This window comes from Scomber japonicus, chromosome 19, assembly GCF_027409825.1.
Source record: "Scomber japonicus isolate fScoJap1 chromosome 19, fScoJap1.pri, whole genome shotgun sequence".
In the NCBI taxonomy this organism is placed as follows: Eukaryota; Metazoa; Chordata; class Actinopteri; order Scombriformes; family Scombridae; genus Scomber; species Scomber japonicus.
Genome location: NC_070596.1, coordinates 24,180,247 through 24,201,509, shown reverse-complemented (window position 1 = coordinate 24,201,509; position 21,263 = coordinate 24,180,247). Strand labels below are relative to the sequence as shown.

The 21,263-nt window shown below is 37.6% G+C and overlaps 1 protein-coding gene across 1 annotated transcript; it reads left to right on the top strand.

Annotated features, from left to right (window-relative positions):
• The first annotated feature begins 10,798 nt into the window (after positions 1–10,798).
• On the top strand, positions 10,799–19,760 carry LOC128379794 (aquaporin-3-like). The gene is made up of 6 exons (XM_053339431.1): positions 10,799–10,906; positions 12,710–12,836; positions 15,063–15,200; positions 16,135–16,253; positions 18,087–18,304; positions 19,099–19,760. Exons 1-6 carry the CDS (start codon positions 10,799–10,801, stop codon positions 19,271–19,273), a joined length of 885 nt encoding a protein of 294 aa, XP_053195406.1. The 3' UTR covers positions 19,274–19,760.
• The last annotated feature ends 1,503 nt before the right edge of the window (positions 19,761–21,263 follow it).

Here is a 21,263-nt window from a genome sequence, read left to right as displayed (position 1 = left end):
GTGAGTAGAAGGGACAAAAAGGCTTGCAAAATTAAAATGCGATTGAAAAAAATTAACGCGTTATGAATTGCATTAATCTAATCGCGATTAATGCGTTAACGCTGACAGCCTTATTTTTAACATATGCAAATGATTTGGATATGACCTTCAAAAATCTTCTCCCATTATTATTTGCAGATGGCATTAATCTTATACCCTCACAAGATGACTTCAAAACACCGATAGAGACATCTGACCAGAGATGGACAGCATGTTTGAAGAGAACTATTCATTCTCATAAGGAGATGAGTGCTTTAAGATTATATCTAAATTAATTTATATTGGAAAAGTAGGAGAGAGCTGAGAGAGAAATTATCACTTGAAAACAGTTGCTCCTTCTTCTCTAAAGTCCCCACACTCCCATGCTCAACCCACGCTAGTTTTTTCACTTATTTTTCCTTATTAGACCTGGATCCTCTCAGGAATGTGTGGGTGTGTACAGATTGAGCTTGACTGACATCTCTATCACATCCCTGTCAGTTTTCTGGCACCTGTTATGGCAGGATGAATTATACCTTTATCATTCTTTGTGTAATTGACCCAACTTAAACCTGAGCAGAGGGCTAATGAAGCAGATTATTTTAAATTACGACTGTGAAGGTGCACAGGGCCTTAAAAGATTTCTTTATTTCGATCACCGTGGAATGAAGGAAGGCACGTGTTATACTTTTTTTTTTTTTTTATCAGATCTAATTCTGTTTTATGCCACTCTAAAGGTGTTTTCAAATCTAGAGTTGGGTTTTTTTTGGTCTGAATCATTGGATGGGTTGACTCAAACTCAAACAGAAACACAAAAAAAACTTAAACTTTTGATTTTCCTTAGCTACATCCAGGTATCCTTTGTTTGGGCCTCTACTTAAACCACTTCCTCTAGGGTCCGATCAATACAAGACTTAAAACTTTCATATTAAAGGAGCTGTGACTCTTTTACACTTTTATCACTTGATAAAAGTGTAAAAGGGTCCGATCAATACAAGACTTAAAACTTTCATATTAAAGGAGCTGTGACTCTTTTACACTTTCACTCTTAAAAACCTCCACACTATGTCTAAAAAGTCTAAATTGTTGGATGATTCATTATTTTACTGCAAGTCTAAATTGAATTTGAAACTTTTATCTCACAGTTCATTATGATGGATTATTTTAAATCTTGCGAACCAAAAACCATCATTGGAGACATTACTGTCTTTACCTTGTTTTAAAGATGCCTCAGGTAAAAATTGGTTTGTTCTCCCACCCTCATCTCAGACAAAGTGTCAGTGCTGAAAGCTCTATCAAACCCTGATGGGCCTTATAATGTAATTTCTCACAAGGTAAAGGCTTATAATGTCTTCTTATATTCGTTGAGGTCAGTTTAACACAATAGAGTTTTTCATTTGCACCCTCTCTGCTTGGTCTCAGTAATAGCTTCCACTGCACACGATGAAGCCCTGTAGAGTAGTTTTGAAAGCAAAGGCAGTGATATTAGGTCATTGTCTTCATTTCAAATACAGTCTAGTGTTATATAAAGCTATTCATAGTATTGTTATATTAAATGACTTCAACACACATGTGCGCTGCAAATATACTTTGTCTTTTTTTAAATCTAGAGGAATCTTTTGCCCAACTGCTTTCTCTCACTGCGGCTCATTAAAGCCATAAAGTAGATTTAGTGAGGCACACACCTCACATAATCTAAGACATTTTTTATTCTACGTCAGCCCCTGATGTTCTAAAGCCTTTGAAATTCAAGATTCAAGAACCTTATTATCATTATGCAAGCACAATGAAATCTCAATCGCATCAACCTCAAACGGTGGATTTGTCTTTAAGAAAAAATAAAAAAATATCAGTGATGAAGATAAAGCGTGCAGAATCTAAGCAATATATAAAGTATAAAATGCAATACACAATATAATACAGTATAAATACAACTAATGAAGTGCAAAAGCATCATCAGCAAAAATACAGTGAAGGTGCAGTGTACATATATGAAGTTATGGTGTATTAGGGTGTTGAATGATAAGTGGTTGGTATACAAATATTGCTCATGATCAGTGGCTTATAGTGACATCCAAGCAAACAAATATTGCACATGCTCAATGATGGCAGCTTATCAGTCTTAAAATATTGTTCAGTAGAAAAATATTGCACGTCCCCAAATGATGGCAGCAAATGACACCTTAGATCTCTCTATTTACAAACGGCATTGACAATCTGCTTCTTTTAAACAAGATACTTATTATGCTTAAAATATTATAAAATGTCATCAAAGGGTTTAGGTACTTAACAAACATCCAAATAGAAGTACCATTTATTAGGAAAAATGATGCCAAATGCATGCTGTAACTCTGACCTAATCTAAATATATGATCTGATTGCTCTCAACACATTTTAGTTTTCATACTGTTGTTTTCTATCATCCACCCCCCTGTGTAAGCTTGTGACAGTGACGGCTGACAGTGATGGATTGACATGGACAGATTAAACACTAGCTGTCAGACAGTCTCTTGCCTCTGCAGAAGAGCATCTATCCACTGTTCTGCCTTTCTGCCTCAGTCGATTCCACAGGTTAAGAAGAATCAAACCTCTAATTGACTTCAGTAAGTGCAGGGACATGTTCAGACTGTGTTTGATCATCCGAAGGCAGACAGAGCTCTGACATGCAATAACTTACAGTGCAATAAAATGATATAGACAGGGTTCAGAAAGAGGTCATTCCCTGGTCTCATGTTGCTGGCTAACAGATGGCCAGCTGTTACTAGATGTTCAAAGAGAATCATGCATTTAATTTACCTCTAAAACTTTCTATATGTAAAAGTATTGAGAGTGTTTTAGTAGAAAAGGTTGTACAATGGAGGTGTGTGTGTTGTGAGTGCAGATAATTAGAGTTAGCAGAGTGTTAATTGTTGTATAATGCTTATACCTTTAACCCATGAATGAACAATATGCTCCTTAAATTGAATCTTTGTGTTTGAAGTCTTCAGAAACTGTAGGCTGTCAAGCAATGAGTAGATTTACAATGGTGATGAGGTACCAAAGGCAGATCTGTGAGGTTATCTTTAAATAATGCACTTGGTTCAGCTCAGAATTGAGTGTCCTCAGGTCAGTCATCCTTGTCTTTCTTTAAACACAGATGTCAAGGTAGAACTGTCAAATACTGACTTATATTGAGCCTTAAAATTCAATGTGGGAGCCGTAAGTTTCTGGCAACAGTGACACATACGATCCATTTAAAAAGATATGCTGTTTTATAGGAAAAACATATATATTGTATATTTAAGCCATCGTATCCATGCCCGCATCATAAAGCCTTTGCAATAACTGAAGTGTATTTAAACTCAATTTTGTCATCAGAGAGTTTTTCAAGGTTTTGAAAGTTCAACATTTTGAGAAGAAAGAAGCTCTCATCGTGACCTATGAATTAAATTATAAAAATGTAGCTTTTGAGGCAATTTCCAGTCAACATAAAGAATCCTTGACAGTGTCCTCAGTAAAGTAACACACCAGCCTACTAGGCAGTGAAAGCGCAATCTCCCACAGAGTAAAAGACAATACATACTGTAGCTTCGGGGCAAACTGGACCGAAATCTGTAGATAATTTGAGACGGCTGCCAACCAGCAAAATAACATGACGAGACACTCTGCTAAGCACCACAATGACACTGATCCTTACAAACAGCCAAACATTATTATATACAATAGCTTCTAGACAGCTTAAAGAATGCTAAGCAATAAGCATTATCTGCCAGGGGGCAAGGATGTTGTACAAGTGGCAGTCAGACAAGTAGCTGTTGATCCTTTTAGGCAGCAAAGTGACTTGACATGTCATTTAGCTGCCCAGTGCAATGTCCCAGCATGCTTTGCAATCTGGAAATGTCCTGACCATTTTTTGGTTTACATACAGGTCCCCATATGACTTACTGGGTTTCCAGGAATTTAGAAGGTGATTTATTGTCATATATTAGCCAATTTAATTGACCCTGTGTGTTTTGACTGTTCCTTCTGTCCTTCCTCCCTTCTTCCTTCCTTCCTTCTTTCTTTCCTTCTTTCCTCCCTTCCTTCGTTTCTTCCTTCCTCCTTTCCTCCCTCCTTTCCTTCCTTCTTCCCTCCTTTCCTTCATTCCTTCCTCCCTCCCTCCTTTTTTCCTTCCTTCCTTTCCTTCCTCCCTCCCTCCTTCTTTCCTCCCTTCCTTTGTTCCTTCCTTCCTTCCTTCCTTCCTTCCTTCTTCCTTCCTCCTTTCCTTCCTTCCTTCCTCCCTCCTTTTCTTCCTTCCCTCCTTCCTTCCTCCCTCCTTTCCTTCCTTCCTTCCTTCCTCCCTCCCTCCCTTCCTCCTTTCCATCCTTCCTTCCTCCCTCTCATCCTTCCTTGACTCGAGGACAACAGGAGGGTTAAATAACTTACACTTGTAATTTTGTGTTGAGGTGAATTTTTCAGTAATCCTATGAACAAAGAAACAGAAGCAGGGCATTATCACCACTTCCCCCTTTGTGGTTGAGTAAGGATCCAAAAAACAAACAGAAGCAGTGTTCACATGTATTCTTTAGATTACAGTATATTGTGACACTACTCTATATAGAAACAAGACAGTGGCACATCTTGAGATTAGATATATTGATTATCTAATAACAAAACTAAAATGACGTTACCCAATCTTGTGGTGGCATCATGTTACATAGCAGAAAGACAACGTCATCATCTTGTATTACTAAAATCTCTCTGTTAATATGGAACAACAAAACATCACCATATGTCTCATATACCAGTAATAAAGGCTGATATTGTGTTGTTCTGTCCCACTGACATTATTAGAATACACGGTTAGTTAAAATGAGCATAATTTAATTAGTAAAGTGTACAACATGCAAGTAATGAAAAAATGTTGGCCTTGCATTACAAATTCATTTGTTCATCATTTTGAAATTCACAAGCCCATTAATAATAGTTGTCTAAAGCTTTGGGCATATTTTTGCATTAAGTATGTAAGTAAATGATTTAGCAAAAGTTTTTCTTTTTTAAATTAGTTACTGCAGCTTAAACGAAAAATAATGAATCATGTATGATGCATTATATGTCTTTTAATTGACCATGAGATGCGTTGTTTAAATCACAGATGTTTTTTGTTGTTGTTGTTTCTAAACTGGCTGAAGTCTGACTGTCTAATCCATCATCACTCTGTTGTTCACCCCTCATGCTTTGAGAACCAGCTGATGTGGAAAACTGCTTCTGCTTTGGTCATCTAAAATGGAAAATCTCACAGTAGCTGTGTTTTGTTAGCTGTCAAAGCTTCACACGGTCATGTGTGACATACACTGTCTGCTTCTAAACTCCCCACTGCCTCTACTGTTTTAAATCTGCTGTTTTTTATTTAATTCAATTAAAATCAATTTACTTGTCCCCAATAGGGAGAGCAAGCAGTGAGCGTAGCTGACCACAGGCACACATTAATGGATACGAAAAAAATACTTATTCTATGACCTCTAATGATAAATAATTCAAATACATAAAATAAGAGCAAAATGCTTCAGTGCCAAATACTGAGTACTGCAGTCAGTGAGGGGAAAGTCAGATGAACTCAAGGGCTCCTGTGTCCAGGGACATGTAAGTGTTCAGTAATGTCCAGAAGTGTTGAATAGTTCCTCCGCTGGCTTGACATTGAGAAATGTATCCACACAGCCACACATAGGGCCAAACTGTGATCACGTGGTCCCTGTTTATAAAAAAAGTCATAAATATTGCAGTGGAGTAACTGTCACTGTGAACTTGTTATATGAATTGCTGCAGGCAAACAGTACAGCGTGTCATGTCATCTGGATAAGCAACATGATCAAGATGATGCATCTTGACGGGACTTGTCCTGGAAAAATCATGATCTCTGATTCTAGTTGTTCGTGAGACCACACGGCACATCATGAGAATCACAACAGTGTGACATGAATGAGATGCTGGAAACAAAAGGCTTCACCATTGTACTAATGTATTTATTAATGTGTTTCATTCTTTATCATTTTAGCCTTACCAGAGACCTAAGGCTAGTCCATAATGATGATTTCTTTAAAGACTGCATTCTGGTGGCTCCTCTGTTTCTAAATGGGTGCTACAAAGCTACGCTACGCTATTGCAGCAAGTTTAAAATTCAATGTATTCCTTTTTTTGAACCAAACTGACAATAATGAATTAAAATCACCATATGATTCTAACATGCTGAACATTTTTATATGGGTATACCATATATATGCTAATTTTCAACCTATTCAGAGCTATGTTTTGAAGAGTCAGGAAAAGCAAAGAAAGTTTTAATCACAAACTGCACTGAGGCAATGCTGAGTGAAATATACTTTCTCTCCACAGAGAGCATTGATGGCACTCGGGTGGTTTTATTAGTCCATGCTGAAAGCTCAGGGAGTTTTTACTGTTCTGGATATGCATGAGATAGATCTCAGCATGCGTGTGGGTGCATACCGAATTAGCTGGAGAAGTTCACCCCGCCCCCAAACCCTTCTTTCACTCCCAGATTATTATTTTGATTTACAACATTTGTCACTGTCTGGTGAAAAGCATGTACCTCCAACACATCAACATCTCATGAGCTTCTTAAGAGAACCCTCCCCCATAAAGAAACACTTAATACTTCATTTAATCAAGAAATTCAATATGACTAAACTCCATGGTTAACTTATCACAGGACAGGGACTGTATTAAAGGACATGTTCACAGCTTTTCAAGGCTGTCCTAAAACAATAGTCAGCTGCCCAAATGAACACTGACACATGTTTATCCTGCTGTAATCATTCCTGCTGTTCATACTGACCATGAAGAAGAGACCCTTTCATAATACACTTTAAATTTTCAAAGTGAAGGAGGAAAAATCCACATCTCTTACCTTACTTATTGTTCAGGTTTAAATTTGACCCATTTTTCACCTTTTGTGAGGTGTAAAAACATCCTATACATATTTCTTTTAGCTGGACTTTTCCTAATGATAACCACAGTATACAAAAATGGAAATAAAAAGCATCTTGTTTTAATGTTTGTGTAGCTTAGACACATTTTTATATTTGCAAATATAGAAGTTTATACCTATGTTTATTTAAAAAAAAAATCTAAAATCAAAAACCAGCATTCAAAAAATAGTCAATGTGAATTCATAATCTTTTTTTTCTATAAGATTAATCAAATGACTGATGGGGGAGTTTATGAATGTGAATTGGTGTAGATACTAATTATGAGTCACAATATGAATAGTATGTAAAGGTTAAATGTTCATTTGAAGCTGATATGATGGTTCAGCTGCCCAAATTAGTCAAATCATTTCAACATCTTTCAAAGCTGCTGTATTTTTAGTGCCAAATTCCCTTTTTTATGATCCTTCCATTGTAGTTGAACAGAAACAAAACAGTATAAACAGCAGGGATGTTTACAGCAACAAAAAGTGTTTCCATGTTTCAGTGACTGTTGTTTTAAGACAGATTTCAGTAATTGTGAACATGCCATCATTGTGCCATTTTATCTGTACATAGTCATCATGCCGTTTCATCTGCACATGGAGTCATCATGCCATTTCATCTGTACACAGAGTCATCATGCCATTTCATCTGCACATAAAATCATCATGCCATTTCATCTCTACATAGTCATCATGCCATTTTACCTGTTCACATGGTAATTTCCTGTCTGTTAGCTACATTTTCGCATTTAAAGCAGAACCTGTACCTTATGAAAAAAGATGACTGCATATTAAAGCCCCCCTAGATCAGGTCAAAGGTCAAAAAATGCCCTGTGAAAACAATCACCTGCAAACGTACTCTACCTGTACTGTACACTCACACCTACACACAGTATGTTGCTGAAGCTCTTACTGTGTGCTTCTCACAACAGAAAAGACAATGTGCTCTCACAGTGCATCACCTCATCTAGCCTTTGCTCATTTATAATTTACACCCTGTGGGCAGCAGAGTTACATTTTTTAAAAATTTTCAAAAATTCCATTAGTGTGTGACTCCAGCATCTATAGACGTGGTTGATTGGTGATATCACCAGATGTAGCTACCTGTACGTTTTAGATTCTGAGTGCCACACTAATATGACAGTAGGAATACTGATTAGCTCGATTGAGGGATGTAAGCTTGACATTGATGTTATGCTAATGCAGGGCCACTCTCCTGACTGTGTCCACACACAAAGAGCACCTTTTAGCATTAGCCGTGAATTTTCATACGATCCACCGATAATGGAAGCTCATTTCATTCAGAGGAAGCGGTGGAGGACGCTGGGTATAATCACAGCTATGTAAATAAAAAGCCTATACCTATTCATCTTTGTCTCTTACCTTTTGTCTCTTCTAACTCGTCCACATAAACATGCGGCGGAAACACATTAGACATTGTTGTACAAAGAACAATATGACCTTTAATTTTGTACACAGAGCACAACATAATGCATTATGAATCCAGCTCAGGATAATGAAATATAAATCATCAGCTTGTGTGTTTAATTTTTAACGGGGGAAAGACATGGTTAACCCTGCCCTCGCTGTAGTTGGTGGTGGTATGGGTCAATATCAGAGAGACAAACAAATGTAATCCGTGTGGCAGTAGCATCACAAAGTGCACATCACTGTCATTTTGATTTAAAAAATCTATTTATCTTGCATGCATGAGGCTTTGGCTGAACAAATCCAACATTTTAGTAGAAAAGACAGCCTGCTGTTTGGGACATGCTGTTTATATGTCCTGATGTTGGACTCTGAGTGCACCTCTGTGTGGTTGTGTGTAATATGTTTGCAAGTGAGCCTCTGCTTTAACATTCAGCTGCAACAGGAAGTCAAAAAAAAGTTATTTCATGCAGGAATGCAATTATTCTGCAATTGTTATAATCATAAAGACAATACATTTACCTATATATTTAGCTCAATTCTACCTTGGGGATATCATTGCATTGGATTGTACAGTACCTTTCCTCTTCAGCAAGGTGAATCTAGAGCACAAAACACAAAGAAGCAGCCTTCTGAGAGACCATATTGTGAAAGGAGTGGTCAGGAAAAGTCTTAGATAAACAGCCCGATCAGTAAATAAATCAGTATGTGAATAAATATGTAAATTGGGGTTATCATGGAGGTGTTTCTGCATTGTACCAAAACAGCAAGTCAGTGTGATTTTAACTAACCTCTAAGATAAACCATCAACACTTTCCCTCCTCTGGCCATTCCCTTCCCATTAATGCGCTGAACTAAGCAGGAGATGTAAACGTCTTAATTACAGCACACTCTGAGATAATGCACTTGCATTAGCCTGCTTGAAGAGGGTTGCACAAATGAAAGTACACACACACACATAAGGGTTTGTGCTTGAATGTTACAGCAAGGTGAAATCGTATCTTTTAAGTAAGCACCTCTCTGTGCATTTTTTTCTCTCACAGATTAACACTGACAAGGTACTTTAATAAGTGAATGTTCAACACTTTTGCTGAGTTAAATTAAGTTAAGCAAATTAGTTAGAAAGTCAAGTTTAACCTTTATCACCACCAGCCCTGATTTTCTCCATGGATAATCACGATATCCATGATTATTTGATGTTTAGCCCCTGTTGACATCTACAACCCCCCACGTCTAGCACTCTTTGCGTATGTTCTGTGTTGCCTCCAAATTTCCATCAGGTACAGTGCAAACATCAGTTGTATCAGTTAAACCAGCTTTAGTTAATATACAGAATATGTGCTATGTGAGTACAATATACACTAAAGTAATCAAGGTCTTAAAACTACATTTTGACACAGGGCCCCTCCACAAGACAGGCTGATGACATTATGGAACAATGCAGAACCCTCAGTAGTTAATATTGTACTTTAATTGTGCAAATTCCCTCAACACATTTGCAAGTAATCAAATTACCAAAAAACAACTGACACAAAGTGAGCCTGGGTTTAGGGGACTGTGGTCCTGGGAATTGCCTGCTTCAGTGAGTTGGTAGTTAATTAGAAATCCCTGAAAGACAAAAGAAAGCTAGATAGTCATTTAGATCATTTGAACAAGTGTCTGAAGGGGCAGCCACCCTGATGGTTTAGAAGATAGCCTATGGGGAGGAAACATTCTTAGAGGGCTTTGAATATTGCAGAGCTACTGCAAGATGAAAAATGTGGAATTCACTGGGAATTATGCTGTCGACTCAGTTCAGAAAAGTCTAATCATTTTGCTCAGACTGAAGGCCTGGTTCATTCAGTTTGCAAAGCTGCATGTAGTTAGCCTTTAACTTACTAAGACAGAAGACAGTTTTTGAAGGCTCTAACAGCTGTGTGAGCAAGGCATCTGTCAGTATCCATGGTGACCGACTCACTGTGGAGACTGCCATGTGCTACCCAGAGTTTACCTGTTTATTTATACATTCTCTCTTAATGTGGAGTACTCTCTTAAGCTGTGAGTCTGACTTGTGAAGGGCTTGTGAAGACGGATCAGTTTAGGAATAAACTTATATCCCTCAAAATGGACTCTATGGCGTGATAAATGTATACAATTATGTATAAAAAGGCTTACATTTTCATTTGAGGTTGGTATAATTTTAAAGTAGGTTAAAAAACCGTGAAAAACATCCATCAGTGAACCTCTTGAGTTCAGCAGCAACAAAAAAAAGATGTGTTAAGGAGTGGCAGGCAGTCCTGTGGAGCTATTTTTTTCTTGCTCAAGGAGGGATCCCTAGGAGACCCCTAAAAGCTGATGTACAGTCACTGACACACATTCGTTGTTAGACCACAGAGCACCTCAAGATCATTGTGCAATAACTGCATCATGGGAAAACAAAAAGACGTTTTAAAGAAACTGGCAGGGACCTTTCAGATCCGACATGTGCTCCTCCGCGAGGCCCTGGCAGAATGCCTGGGAACCCTTATTCTGGTGGTGAGTAAAGAGGATTTTTTTCCCTCCTTCCTGCAGGGTGCTGTGTATGTAGATCTTTGTGTTGAAGCAAGAGAGGAAAATAGAATAAATTACTGGATGTTTAGTATGAATGTCATTATCACTTTGCAAAGTTTAATGAAATAGGAATGTAAGCTGTTCTGTTGATCTTAGAAAAATGGAGGGAGGGGGGACTGTTAACTTACCATGTAAAATATTAATGAAAAGTGTATTTGTATATTCAAGAAACTCATTATATGGTCAAGTTTGGTGTTAAAATACTTTTGCTTGCACAAGTGAAATGGATGCATGGTTAACAACACTTCATAATAATCATATTTTGCTCCCTTTGTCATTACTTTGGATATTTGACGGAAAAAAAGAGAAATAACTTTTGATATCAGACAATGTAGCTTTTGTTTTTGTTTGCTATTAGTGAATTAAAAATAATTTCAACTGGATTTCCACATGTGCAGATTATCTTATTAGAATTGGGGCAAAGAAAATACATGCATGCAGGATGTAGTTAAATCAAATCAAAGCACTACTGAAGACACATGTAGGATAGGAATGAGTATACATTATTAAGTTCATCACATAAGAAATGAATCCAACCAGCAAGATGGTGTGCAAAATAATTATTGTATAGTCTGTCACACCTATAAATAATCACACACCCCAACAAGTGGAGATTAAGTTGCAAAAAGGGAATTTTCTCACTAAGCACATGTCATGAAGCTTTCCACCAGTTTTGTAGCTCAACGTGAGGAAGGAGAAAAAAATGTCTTTTGAAAATGCCCCATGGGATTTGATATTGTTCTTGTCCAACATGTTTGTGTCAAGAAAAAGGTGAGGGTGTTAGTTTGTCTGGCAAGACTTTAGTTGTTTGATGACAACATTTTTTTATTTTGTAAAGGTACTCTGTGTCTTTTCTCTGAGACTGTTCTGATGTTCAAAGGTAACTTTTGCCACAAAGGGTAAAGAAAGTTTAACTGCTCCTCTCTTCTCATTAAATAGTTGCTCTCTTAGATGTCTGAGTCACAGAACCAGTGAATTATTTCAACTATATTCTTAAGAACTTTAAAGTTGCAGCACCTAAGGCTCCTCCATCAATTATTTCCTATGTTCATCTCTTTCAAATTACACACAGAGAACTCTGTTACTTTATATCCACACTCTTTACTAATGATAGAAGACTTCATACAGCTTATAAAACCTATCTCAGCACACTAGGAAGCCACAACATTCCTTTAAATTAAAATGAAATGTTTTTTACCCAGTGCAAAACAACCTGGAATCCTTCTGTTTCTCCTGGTAACCCCACAGATAACAAAAATATGAGGGGAGGGCAACCAACAGTGAAACACCAGGCCATTTGTTATTCTGTTCCCCAGCTGCGACTGATCTGTTAATTCCATGAGATCTTTTACTCTGCTAGCAATCGGGTCCCCTCGGTGGATAGAGCTGGCCCTCTGTGGAGGAAAGCTCTGCAGGTGGAGTCAGATTGTTGTCTGCATCAGTAGTCTTACACAAAGCCCACCCATAACATACACATGACCTCTGAGGTCAAAGAGACACACCCTGGATAAGAGGGAAAGCAAGGCCCAGCTAGACACCTGACTTGAGGTCAGGACACCGTGGTGCTTTATTATTCTCTTATTATTCTCTTTGAAGTTTTTCTACTACTGTCTGTCAATAAAAATAACTTTTTACCAAGATTGTTTTTCCACTTGATGGCATATTTCTGGCTGGCTCTTGAAATTGTAAAGGAAAAAAAAATAACAGTGTTTTCCCTCCTTCATCCAGATGTTTGGCTGCGGTGCTGTGGCACAGTGGGTGCTCAGCGGAGGCTCCCATGGTACCTTCCTCACTGTCAACTTGGCTTTTGGATTTGCTGCCACATTGGGTATCCTTGTGTGTGGACAGGTGTCAGGTGAGGATAACCTATATTTCAAGGAATATGTTCTGTTTGAGGTCTATAGACCCCTCTGTAATAGGTAATAAAACAAAAATGTTGTCTAACTTGGTGAGAATTGTTTCAGATGTCTGCTACAGAAAAGGTCTAATTACTTCTGTTTGGAGTCTCAGAGACCCCACTTGTAAAATGTATAACAATGCATTTTCGAATGCAAAATATCCGTGATTGGTATTAACTATATAGTATATACGCAGCATTACTCACTCAGACACACATTTTGGCTAATAATATATAGGCTATAATATTGCATAGACTATAAAGCACATCATATAAAATATGAAATATTTATATATAAAGCTGTAATATGGTGTAATGGTCATTTTTTGTATTTTGTCACCTTAATTAAATGTAGCAAATTGAGGGGCTACCACTTCAATAATAAATAGCTGGTTTTAAAAAGGTCAGAGGAAAAGAAACATACAGTATTTAAAGGACAATCTGGTTGAATTTGCAAATATTAATAGCTTCACATAACTATTAGTGGTGTTGGTGCATGGGACCTCTTAACAGTTAAGCCAATGTCAACAAAACATAAGGGTTACTTTAGAAAAGCAGAGGGGGACTTCATTATCATCAAGAAAATTGAGACTAAAGAAAAACAAGTGAATCAGCTGTTTCTTATAGCTCCTACAGCAAATTCTCCACAACATCATTATGTTCAAGTGACAAAACCTTCTAGTAGCTGCAGTAATTATGACTCTGGTCTATTGGGAGGAGATGAGGTATAGTAACAAAGTCTTCATTGCAACTTCATCTACAGTCTTAACATGGGATTTTGATTGCTGTTCGTTTCCAGTTTATTAACAGCCGACTTTTTTAACATCATTATTATTGTAACCAATAACACAAACCAGGATTTCCCCTTAGAATAGAATAGATCTTTATTGTCATTGCAAGTATATAATGAAATTCTGTTTGAGCAGTCCAATTGCAGCATAAAAAATAAAATAAGATATAAAATATATACACATAACACTAATACACACACACACAAGCCAAAACACATATCCCCCATACCAATGACCACATACACAGTCATACCAATACCCATAAAACTTTAAAATATGTAAAATATCAATAAATACATAAATAAGGGGCAATGAGACACAACAGTATACACAATTCATTATTGTCCCCTGGCTACACTGTTTTGATGCGTAAGCATAAGGAAACCATGACCACAGTGTTGCCACATCATAAAACTGATTTATATTTCAAATTTTTCAAAGAACAAACAAATTTATGTCACTTTCATATCGAGAAATGCCTTGTGGGTCAAATAAAGGGGCAGTTCCAAAGTTCTTGAGAAAATCACAAATAAATAAGCGAGAGTCATTTGCATCACTGTCATGAAGTGCCATTCATTCAAAGACTGTTCTGCCACGACTCAGCTTTATTTCAACTTCCATCAGCATATCAGTGGGTCATTATTATTGACGGCTTGACAGACACTAAATATCAGCAAAGGGTAAACTGGCAAGTCCTCTGAAGTGCAGTATTTACCGCACTGATGTGTTTGCTAGAGGCAGCAGGAGGAAGCAGAGAGGGAGGCAGTGGACAGAAAAATGCAAAGTTGAAAAAAAAGGAGGGGGCACTTACCCTTAAACTCAAAAACTGTGTGGTTTATAATTGAAAGGAAAGTGAGTCAATTCTCAATCCAAGTATCCTCTGTCAAAAGCAACAACACTACAAAGAGTTCTGCAGTTCACTCATACTCACGCCTTCAATGCCTTTATAATGAGGCTGTACCCCTCTAATACACATTGCAGCTGAGAAAATAGGTTCTTATAATTAGATAGCTCCAATCCTGACACGATTAAGGTGTGAATACAAGCTAGGCGCCCGCATGAGTGTGCCATCAGAGCGGTTCTTTTCCCTTCAAGGTTGAAAAAAAAAAGAATACTTTTCTGATTCTTTTCATCCCTCCAATTTAATTTTGTGTCACAAAAGACCGTCCATCATAACAGGACTTTACAGAGACCATGATTACTGAATATATGGTAGGCTTAGAACTCTCTTCTGTCTCACTGAGAAAAGGGGGATGGGGCTATACTGTATGTGGTGGATATAAAGCAGCCTTCATGTATTTGTTTTCGCAAGGTGCATCACATAGAATATGATAGTACGGTAGATATAATAAATATATACCATGGTTTTTCTTTTTCCTTTCCACATCTTTAGGTGGCCATCTGAACCCAGCGGTGACCTTCACATTATGTTTACTTGGGAAAGAGCCTTGGAAGAAGTTCCCGTTGTTCTTTTTCTTCCAGACTCTTGGAGCCTTCTTGGGTGCAGCTATCGTATTTGGCATGTATTTTGGTATGCAAGACTGAACTCAACAAGACTAGGTCATTAATACGTTAGCAATGCATCTCTACTTGCTAGGTGGATCAAGATTGTTGTTGTCTACCCCGGGGCAAATGTAGTAGGTTTATGCAGGTTGTGGGAGAGGATGCAAGCTGGATGGACCTCCAGGAGGCCAACCTTTTGATTTCCACCTTCCTTGGTGTTACCTCCACACCAAAACTGAAACTTGGGTAAACAAGAGTCTACAGCCATCCAAGCAGCTTTGAGTGGCTGTGCTTTGGCATAGTGGTGGTTTCAGCAAAATACTAACATCAGCAGGATATTAAGCTCCCAGTCACAATGCTGACAGGCTGAAGCTAAGCATGTTTGTATTGAAACTGGTTTGAATCTCTAAAGCAGGTATTCATACATGCATTCATAGATTTCTGTTCATACCATGTTTGTGTGTTTGTTTGCATCACAACCTACAGTACAGTATGTGCCTTGCCTGCGCTCATTGTTCAGCCCTATTTGTAAGCTTGTGCTGTTATTCTGCATGCTTGTATTCAGTGATATCTTTGTGTATCTTTGTCTGTCCCCAGCCCCCCACTCAATGCTGACTGCTGCTGTATTACAGCAGTTACAGTATGTAACCAAGCAGAAAGTAAAAAAGAAACAGAAATGCCAGGCATGAATAATAATTCAAGGCATCCAAGCTTTGAATAATGTCACCCATTTTACATGAAAATATATAGGTTACTTAACTGATCCTATTTAATCTGAATGTACAGTAAGCTGTAAATTATAATATTTTATCATGCACTATCCAGAAAAGGATGTGAATTCAAGGCTCTTAAAATTGCTCTTATAAACTTTCTTATGCTATTAAAATACATATGGATTCAAAAGGTTCCACTCTTGAAAACAAAACATGTTTTTTTAAGTGAATTGCACTTATCTCCATCAGATGCCTTACAGGACTTTAGCCAGGGGGAGCTGGTTGTGGTGGGGAAGAATGCCACAGCTGGGATTTTTGCCACATATCCATCCAAACATCTCACCTTGGTAAATGGATTCTTTGATCAGGTGAGATTAACTCGATTTAGTATTTCACCTCTAGTCAGAGAAAATGGCCAGATAATGCACACTAGAAGAACTACACAACAAGCACATACTGTACATACAAAACAGTCATTTTCCATCAGTGTCCATTGTCTAGGGCAGCAGCCTCAATTTCACACATTCAGCTATAAAAGAAAACAATCATAATTGGAGACTTAAATAGATACTTGGGGTCACAGTGACAGACTATAGCTGCAGCTGAACAGACTATAGCACTGATTTAAATAAGAGTTCAAAGATAGAAGAAGATTCATGTCACGGCTGAGTCACGACCACTAATGATAAATTGGAGACATAGCAGGGCTTAACTTGTATGGCTCCACTGTTATAGAGCCCCAAGTTCCTACTCTTCAGAAGAGTGGAAACCTTGTAATACTGCTGAGATTGAACCACAACCAACAGTCCCAATGAGTTACAGGAGTTAATGAGAAAGGAGGGACTCTAGACACCCCATTTGGTCAGAAGTTGCATCACTCCCAGTGAACAGAGTGAAGTGGGCAGTGTTCCTATTTACAGCAGTTTATAATCAGAAAATTAACATTCATTTTTAGTTAACAATACTAACTTTACCATTAATACACATATATACCAATTGGTTGAGCAAGTTTTCTTTAAAGAATACTGTAAAGTCATCAGACATTCACTCAGTTCAATAAGCTTCCTAAAACTTAATGGTTCAAAAAGAAGATTTCCCAAAAGAAACTCCACTATAAACAGACTGTATGCTGACAGTGATTTTTCTGCTGCTAACATTTTGGAGGGGAGCCACCTGAAAAGGTCTGATTCTTAAAACTAAAGTGCACTCTGACATTTTTTGGGGGGCCAAACATACTTCAGTAAAGAGTTGGAGATGGCCCAGTTAAGTGTATCTAATTTTTCAACAAGATATATCAAGTCAGATTTTGCTCGACCAAGCAGCTGAGAAGACAATTAACAGATATGTTAATGATTCTTAACAATCATCGTCTCTATGGTAATATACGCTGCACGTTTTCATTAACACTGAATTAGTCTTCTTTGCCTTTGTTGGCACTGATTGTTTCTTTCAGTTTGTCTGACGACATTTTCAAGACCCTCGTTGTCTCAAACAGCAATTCCTCTGTGTTGTTGTCAGCAACACAGTCTCATAAAAACTGGCACAACTTTTCAGCTCTTGGCAGTTTTATTACATCATGTAGGCCAGTGGTGCTGCTCTCGCTGGCTAATGTGGAAATTAGATGGCCCTGCTGCGGCATAGATCCTGACATGTCGCCAAATGTGGAGTAATCTATACAATATCCACTGTGTGCATATACTGTGAAAGTGATCCAAGGTCCTCGCTGGTAGTGATGCAACCATGTGAATTGGAGAAAACACCCCTATCTTCAGCTGAGCTCTCCTAGTGGTGCTTCCGCCATCCATTGATGTCAGAATACATCAGTGAGAAGTGGATGCTCTGTGATGTTCTTGATGCTTTCTGATGAAAAAGTTGACATGATTGCCAGATATTAAATTTACTTTTCTTCAAGAAGTTTGACAGCCTGTCAAGTTTGTCAGAACAAAATCCAACACAGTATGAATATCACAACTTCCTAACATTCCTCACAGGAATTATGAGACAAGTGTACAAAACTGAAGTTTGTGTGATGAATGTTTTTAACATATCCAGACAGAAACAACATAAAGCTAAAAGACTGCTTTGATTGTTTATGCAATAGAAGTACTATTTTGTCACTCTAACTGAGTATCAAAACCAAATTGATGTACAGTAAATAAGAAAATATGAATCTAAACTGTTTTCCCTGTACTGTATCTCAGATTATTGGAACAGCTGCATTGATCGTGTGCATCGTGGCCATCGTTGATCCACATAACAATCCAGTCCCTCGGGGTCTGGAGGCCTTCACAGTAGGTTTTGTGGTGTTGGTTATCGGCCTATCAATGGGCTTCAACTCTGGCTATGCTGTCAACCCAGCCAGGGACCTGGGACCACGCATCTTCACAGCTCTTGCAGGCTGGGGTGACGAGGTATTCACGTGAGTATAGCAGTATTTTCACTACTTACAGACAGTATATCCGGTTGAACCAATAACTGTAGGAAAACATGGGCATAGACTTCACTCATAAGTGATTCAGGGTATTTAATGATGATTGGGTTTAAGATCATTGCTTTCCACCCTTTCTGTTAGTTAGTGGAGCTGCTAAATATAAATTTGGCCAGCTGAGGCACCTGTCAATCAAGCAAACCTGCACCTGAACAGGTTTCTCATCACGCAACATATCCTCAATGAACCATATGGTCTGCTTGATGAGAAAATAAATAGGATACGCAAATATGTTGAAGTTAATGTCAGAGTCTTCTACAGTTGGAGTCAATGCTTAGTGCACCAATCTATATGGGAACATTTCATGTAGCACCAACCAATGTAATGTTAGTTAGTTAGTAGCTTTATTGTCGATGTCAGCACTGTGGAAAATTATCTTTTGATTCACCACATTGCATTAAAAACAGTTTAGGACACTGATAAAATAAAAAACACCAATAACACAGTATCAAGATACAATATGATTTAAAATACATAAAAACAGTTAAAAATATATATATATATAATTAATTTAAAAATGCCTTCAGTATCCTGATTGCATTTGGCAAAAAAGGGTTTCTCTGTTATAAAAAAAAACACAGTGTGATGAGTAAAACTTAAATACAGAGTGAAACTAGACACATTATTAAAATGAAATGACATATTTGATTTGATTTAGGCTTGTTGCAGAAGGTAAATTCAATACAACATCATGAATTAGGTGAATTCCTTCTTTTCTCTTGCAGAGCAAACACCTACTGGTTCCTTGTGCCTCTCTGTGCCCCCTTCTTGGGTGCAGTGGTGGGTTTGATGGTGTACCAGCTCACGATTGGATACCATTTAGAGGAAGAAGCACAAGTGAAGCAGAAGAAGGGAGAGGACGAAAGGTTCAAACTTTCCACAAACAATGAAGAGGCGTGAACTCCTTTGATGTTGCAGTATTGCCTATCATCATCTTTTATTGATTAGGAAAACCATTCCAGTTCTCTCATATTACCTTCACTAACCACATTTCATCAATCAAGGATCATGCAGGTATCCACTCATGTGTCATTTCATAATAGATAGGAATAGTTTCTCTGCAATGCATGTCATGTGTTCTTGAATTCATTTTTATTTAACTGCAGTACGCTTTTTCATTTCTGCTTCAAGCACAAAACTATTTCCTTCATGCTGCGTGTCTGACAAAATCAGCTCACAGGAAAAAGCTAAACAAAAAGACAGTTTAAGTTGAAGAGGTATTTGAAAGGTGCCTTGTTTATTTCAGTCTAAGATGGAAGAAACCTTCAAATCACTGTCAAATCAAAAAGCATTCACTCTCACTCTTTTTCTGCTACAATTTCCTTCATTTATAAGAACTGTGCAGAATGCTACCTCGGTATGGTTCATGAGCAGGAGGAACACTTTCTTCATACCACTCAGCCAGCCAGCACACGTTTTATAAATGTAATAGTAATTATTTTAAATGTATGGCACTACAAGATCAGATTTTTGAAACTGTTACAACTTGTCTTCATGTGTGTTGCGGTGGCTTAACATCTTGTTGCAAGTGTTTCCATGTGTTTATCTAATTAAAACAAGATCTAATAAATAATAAGTCCAGTCTATTATTCTGACTTAACTAAGCTCAGGCAATTAGCACATATATATTTTCATCCAAATTTTCATGATTCATCAGATAATATGAGGTTGATGCACATTTACTATGGGGTACATTACTGTTGGCTATTCAGCTATAGAGCTGCATATATTCTTGGATATATTCTGCAGTCTTGGTAAGGTTACTTGAAAAAGGTAATAATTTGTTATTGACATTACTTTACCAATTAGGCTACACAAAAGCAAAAGTTAGTTACATTACCCATGATTTAACTTTGGTTATGCAGCTTAGCTCGATCAAAGTTGCCCTTGAAACAACTTCACAGCTCCCACACATGTATGTTGCATCATCTGTGTTAAAGAGAAAATGAGACAACAACAGTTTAACACAAGCTCCACCTCCAACCCTGAACTAAATGGTGATTCCTGAATTTGTAACTGTATTGTATTATATGGATATGTAATAATCACATAATATGTTACAAAGGAGAAGGTTTATTATCCAACATGTATCACGAATAAACCTGAATATGTGCAGTGGTCAGGTTTAAAATCCACAGTGTGCATCCACCAGCATAACTATATGGAAATAGCTTATGATATTCCAAATGTCCCTGTTAATGTTGACACAATAATCATTACACAAAAAATACAAATAGACCAAATACATGGATCTAAATAAATAGCAGAAACCTTGGATGTTAAAATGATCCCAGCTTAGGTTGTACAAAAAGCATTTATCCTAAACATTGCTTTGGATTAGAGTGGCAGCAAACATTTCTAAACCAACACAACCAAACATACACTTGTGACCTCCACTTGTGTTTCCCAGCATGCTCTGGGTGCACAAAGGTTCATCTCTCCTGCAACTACAGATTTGCTAGCATTGCTATAGACCTGATGCTGTGTTTATATTGGATGGATGTGAAGGACTGGAATGATTCCCAATTTAAGGATTTGCAAAGCATTCACATCTTTTCAACAACACAGGAAGGTTGTATGATGACTTATTTGGTCATATGAGGATTCAGAATACAGAATACTGTGCATTGACAAAATTACATTATATCAATTACATTTGGGTTTAATTACATAGAATAATGGATTTTGACTGATGTGAAGCATGTACAGGTACTTGTGTATTATTAGGTGCCAGGTAAGATATATTGGACCACTGCAGAGAGTTGGGATTATGGTAATGCCAATATGACATAAACATGGCATACTTTAAGAATTGCCTTAGTCGGCCCCTTGCTTAGGATGATGTCACTATAGAGATAACATGGTCAGCATTTATATTCTGTCTTTGTTA

Bases quoted from the DNA above. Each gene is read 5' to 3' on its own strand.
- LOC128379794 (XM_053339431.1), top strand. From the start codon at position 10,799: ATGGGAAAACAAAAAGACGTTTTAAAGAAACTGGCAGGGACCTTTCAG. The intron at 16,254-18,086 runs GTGAGATTAACT...ACTGTATCTCAG, and splicing joins TAAATGGATTCTTTGATCAG to ATTATTGGAACAGCTGCATT. The intron at 18,305-19,098 runs GTGAGTATAGCA...TTTCTCTTGCAG, and splicing joins TGGGGTGACGAGGTATTCAC to AGCAAACACCTACTGGTTCC.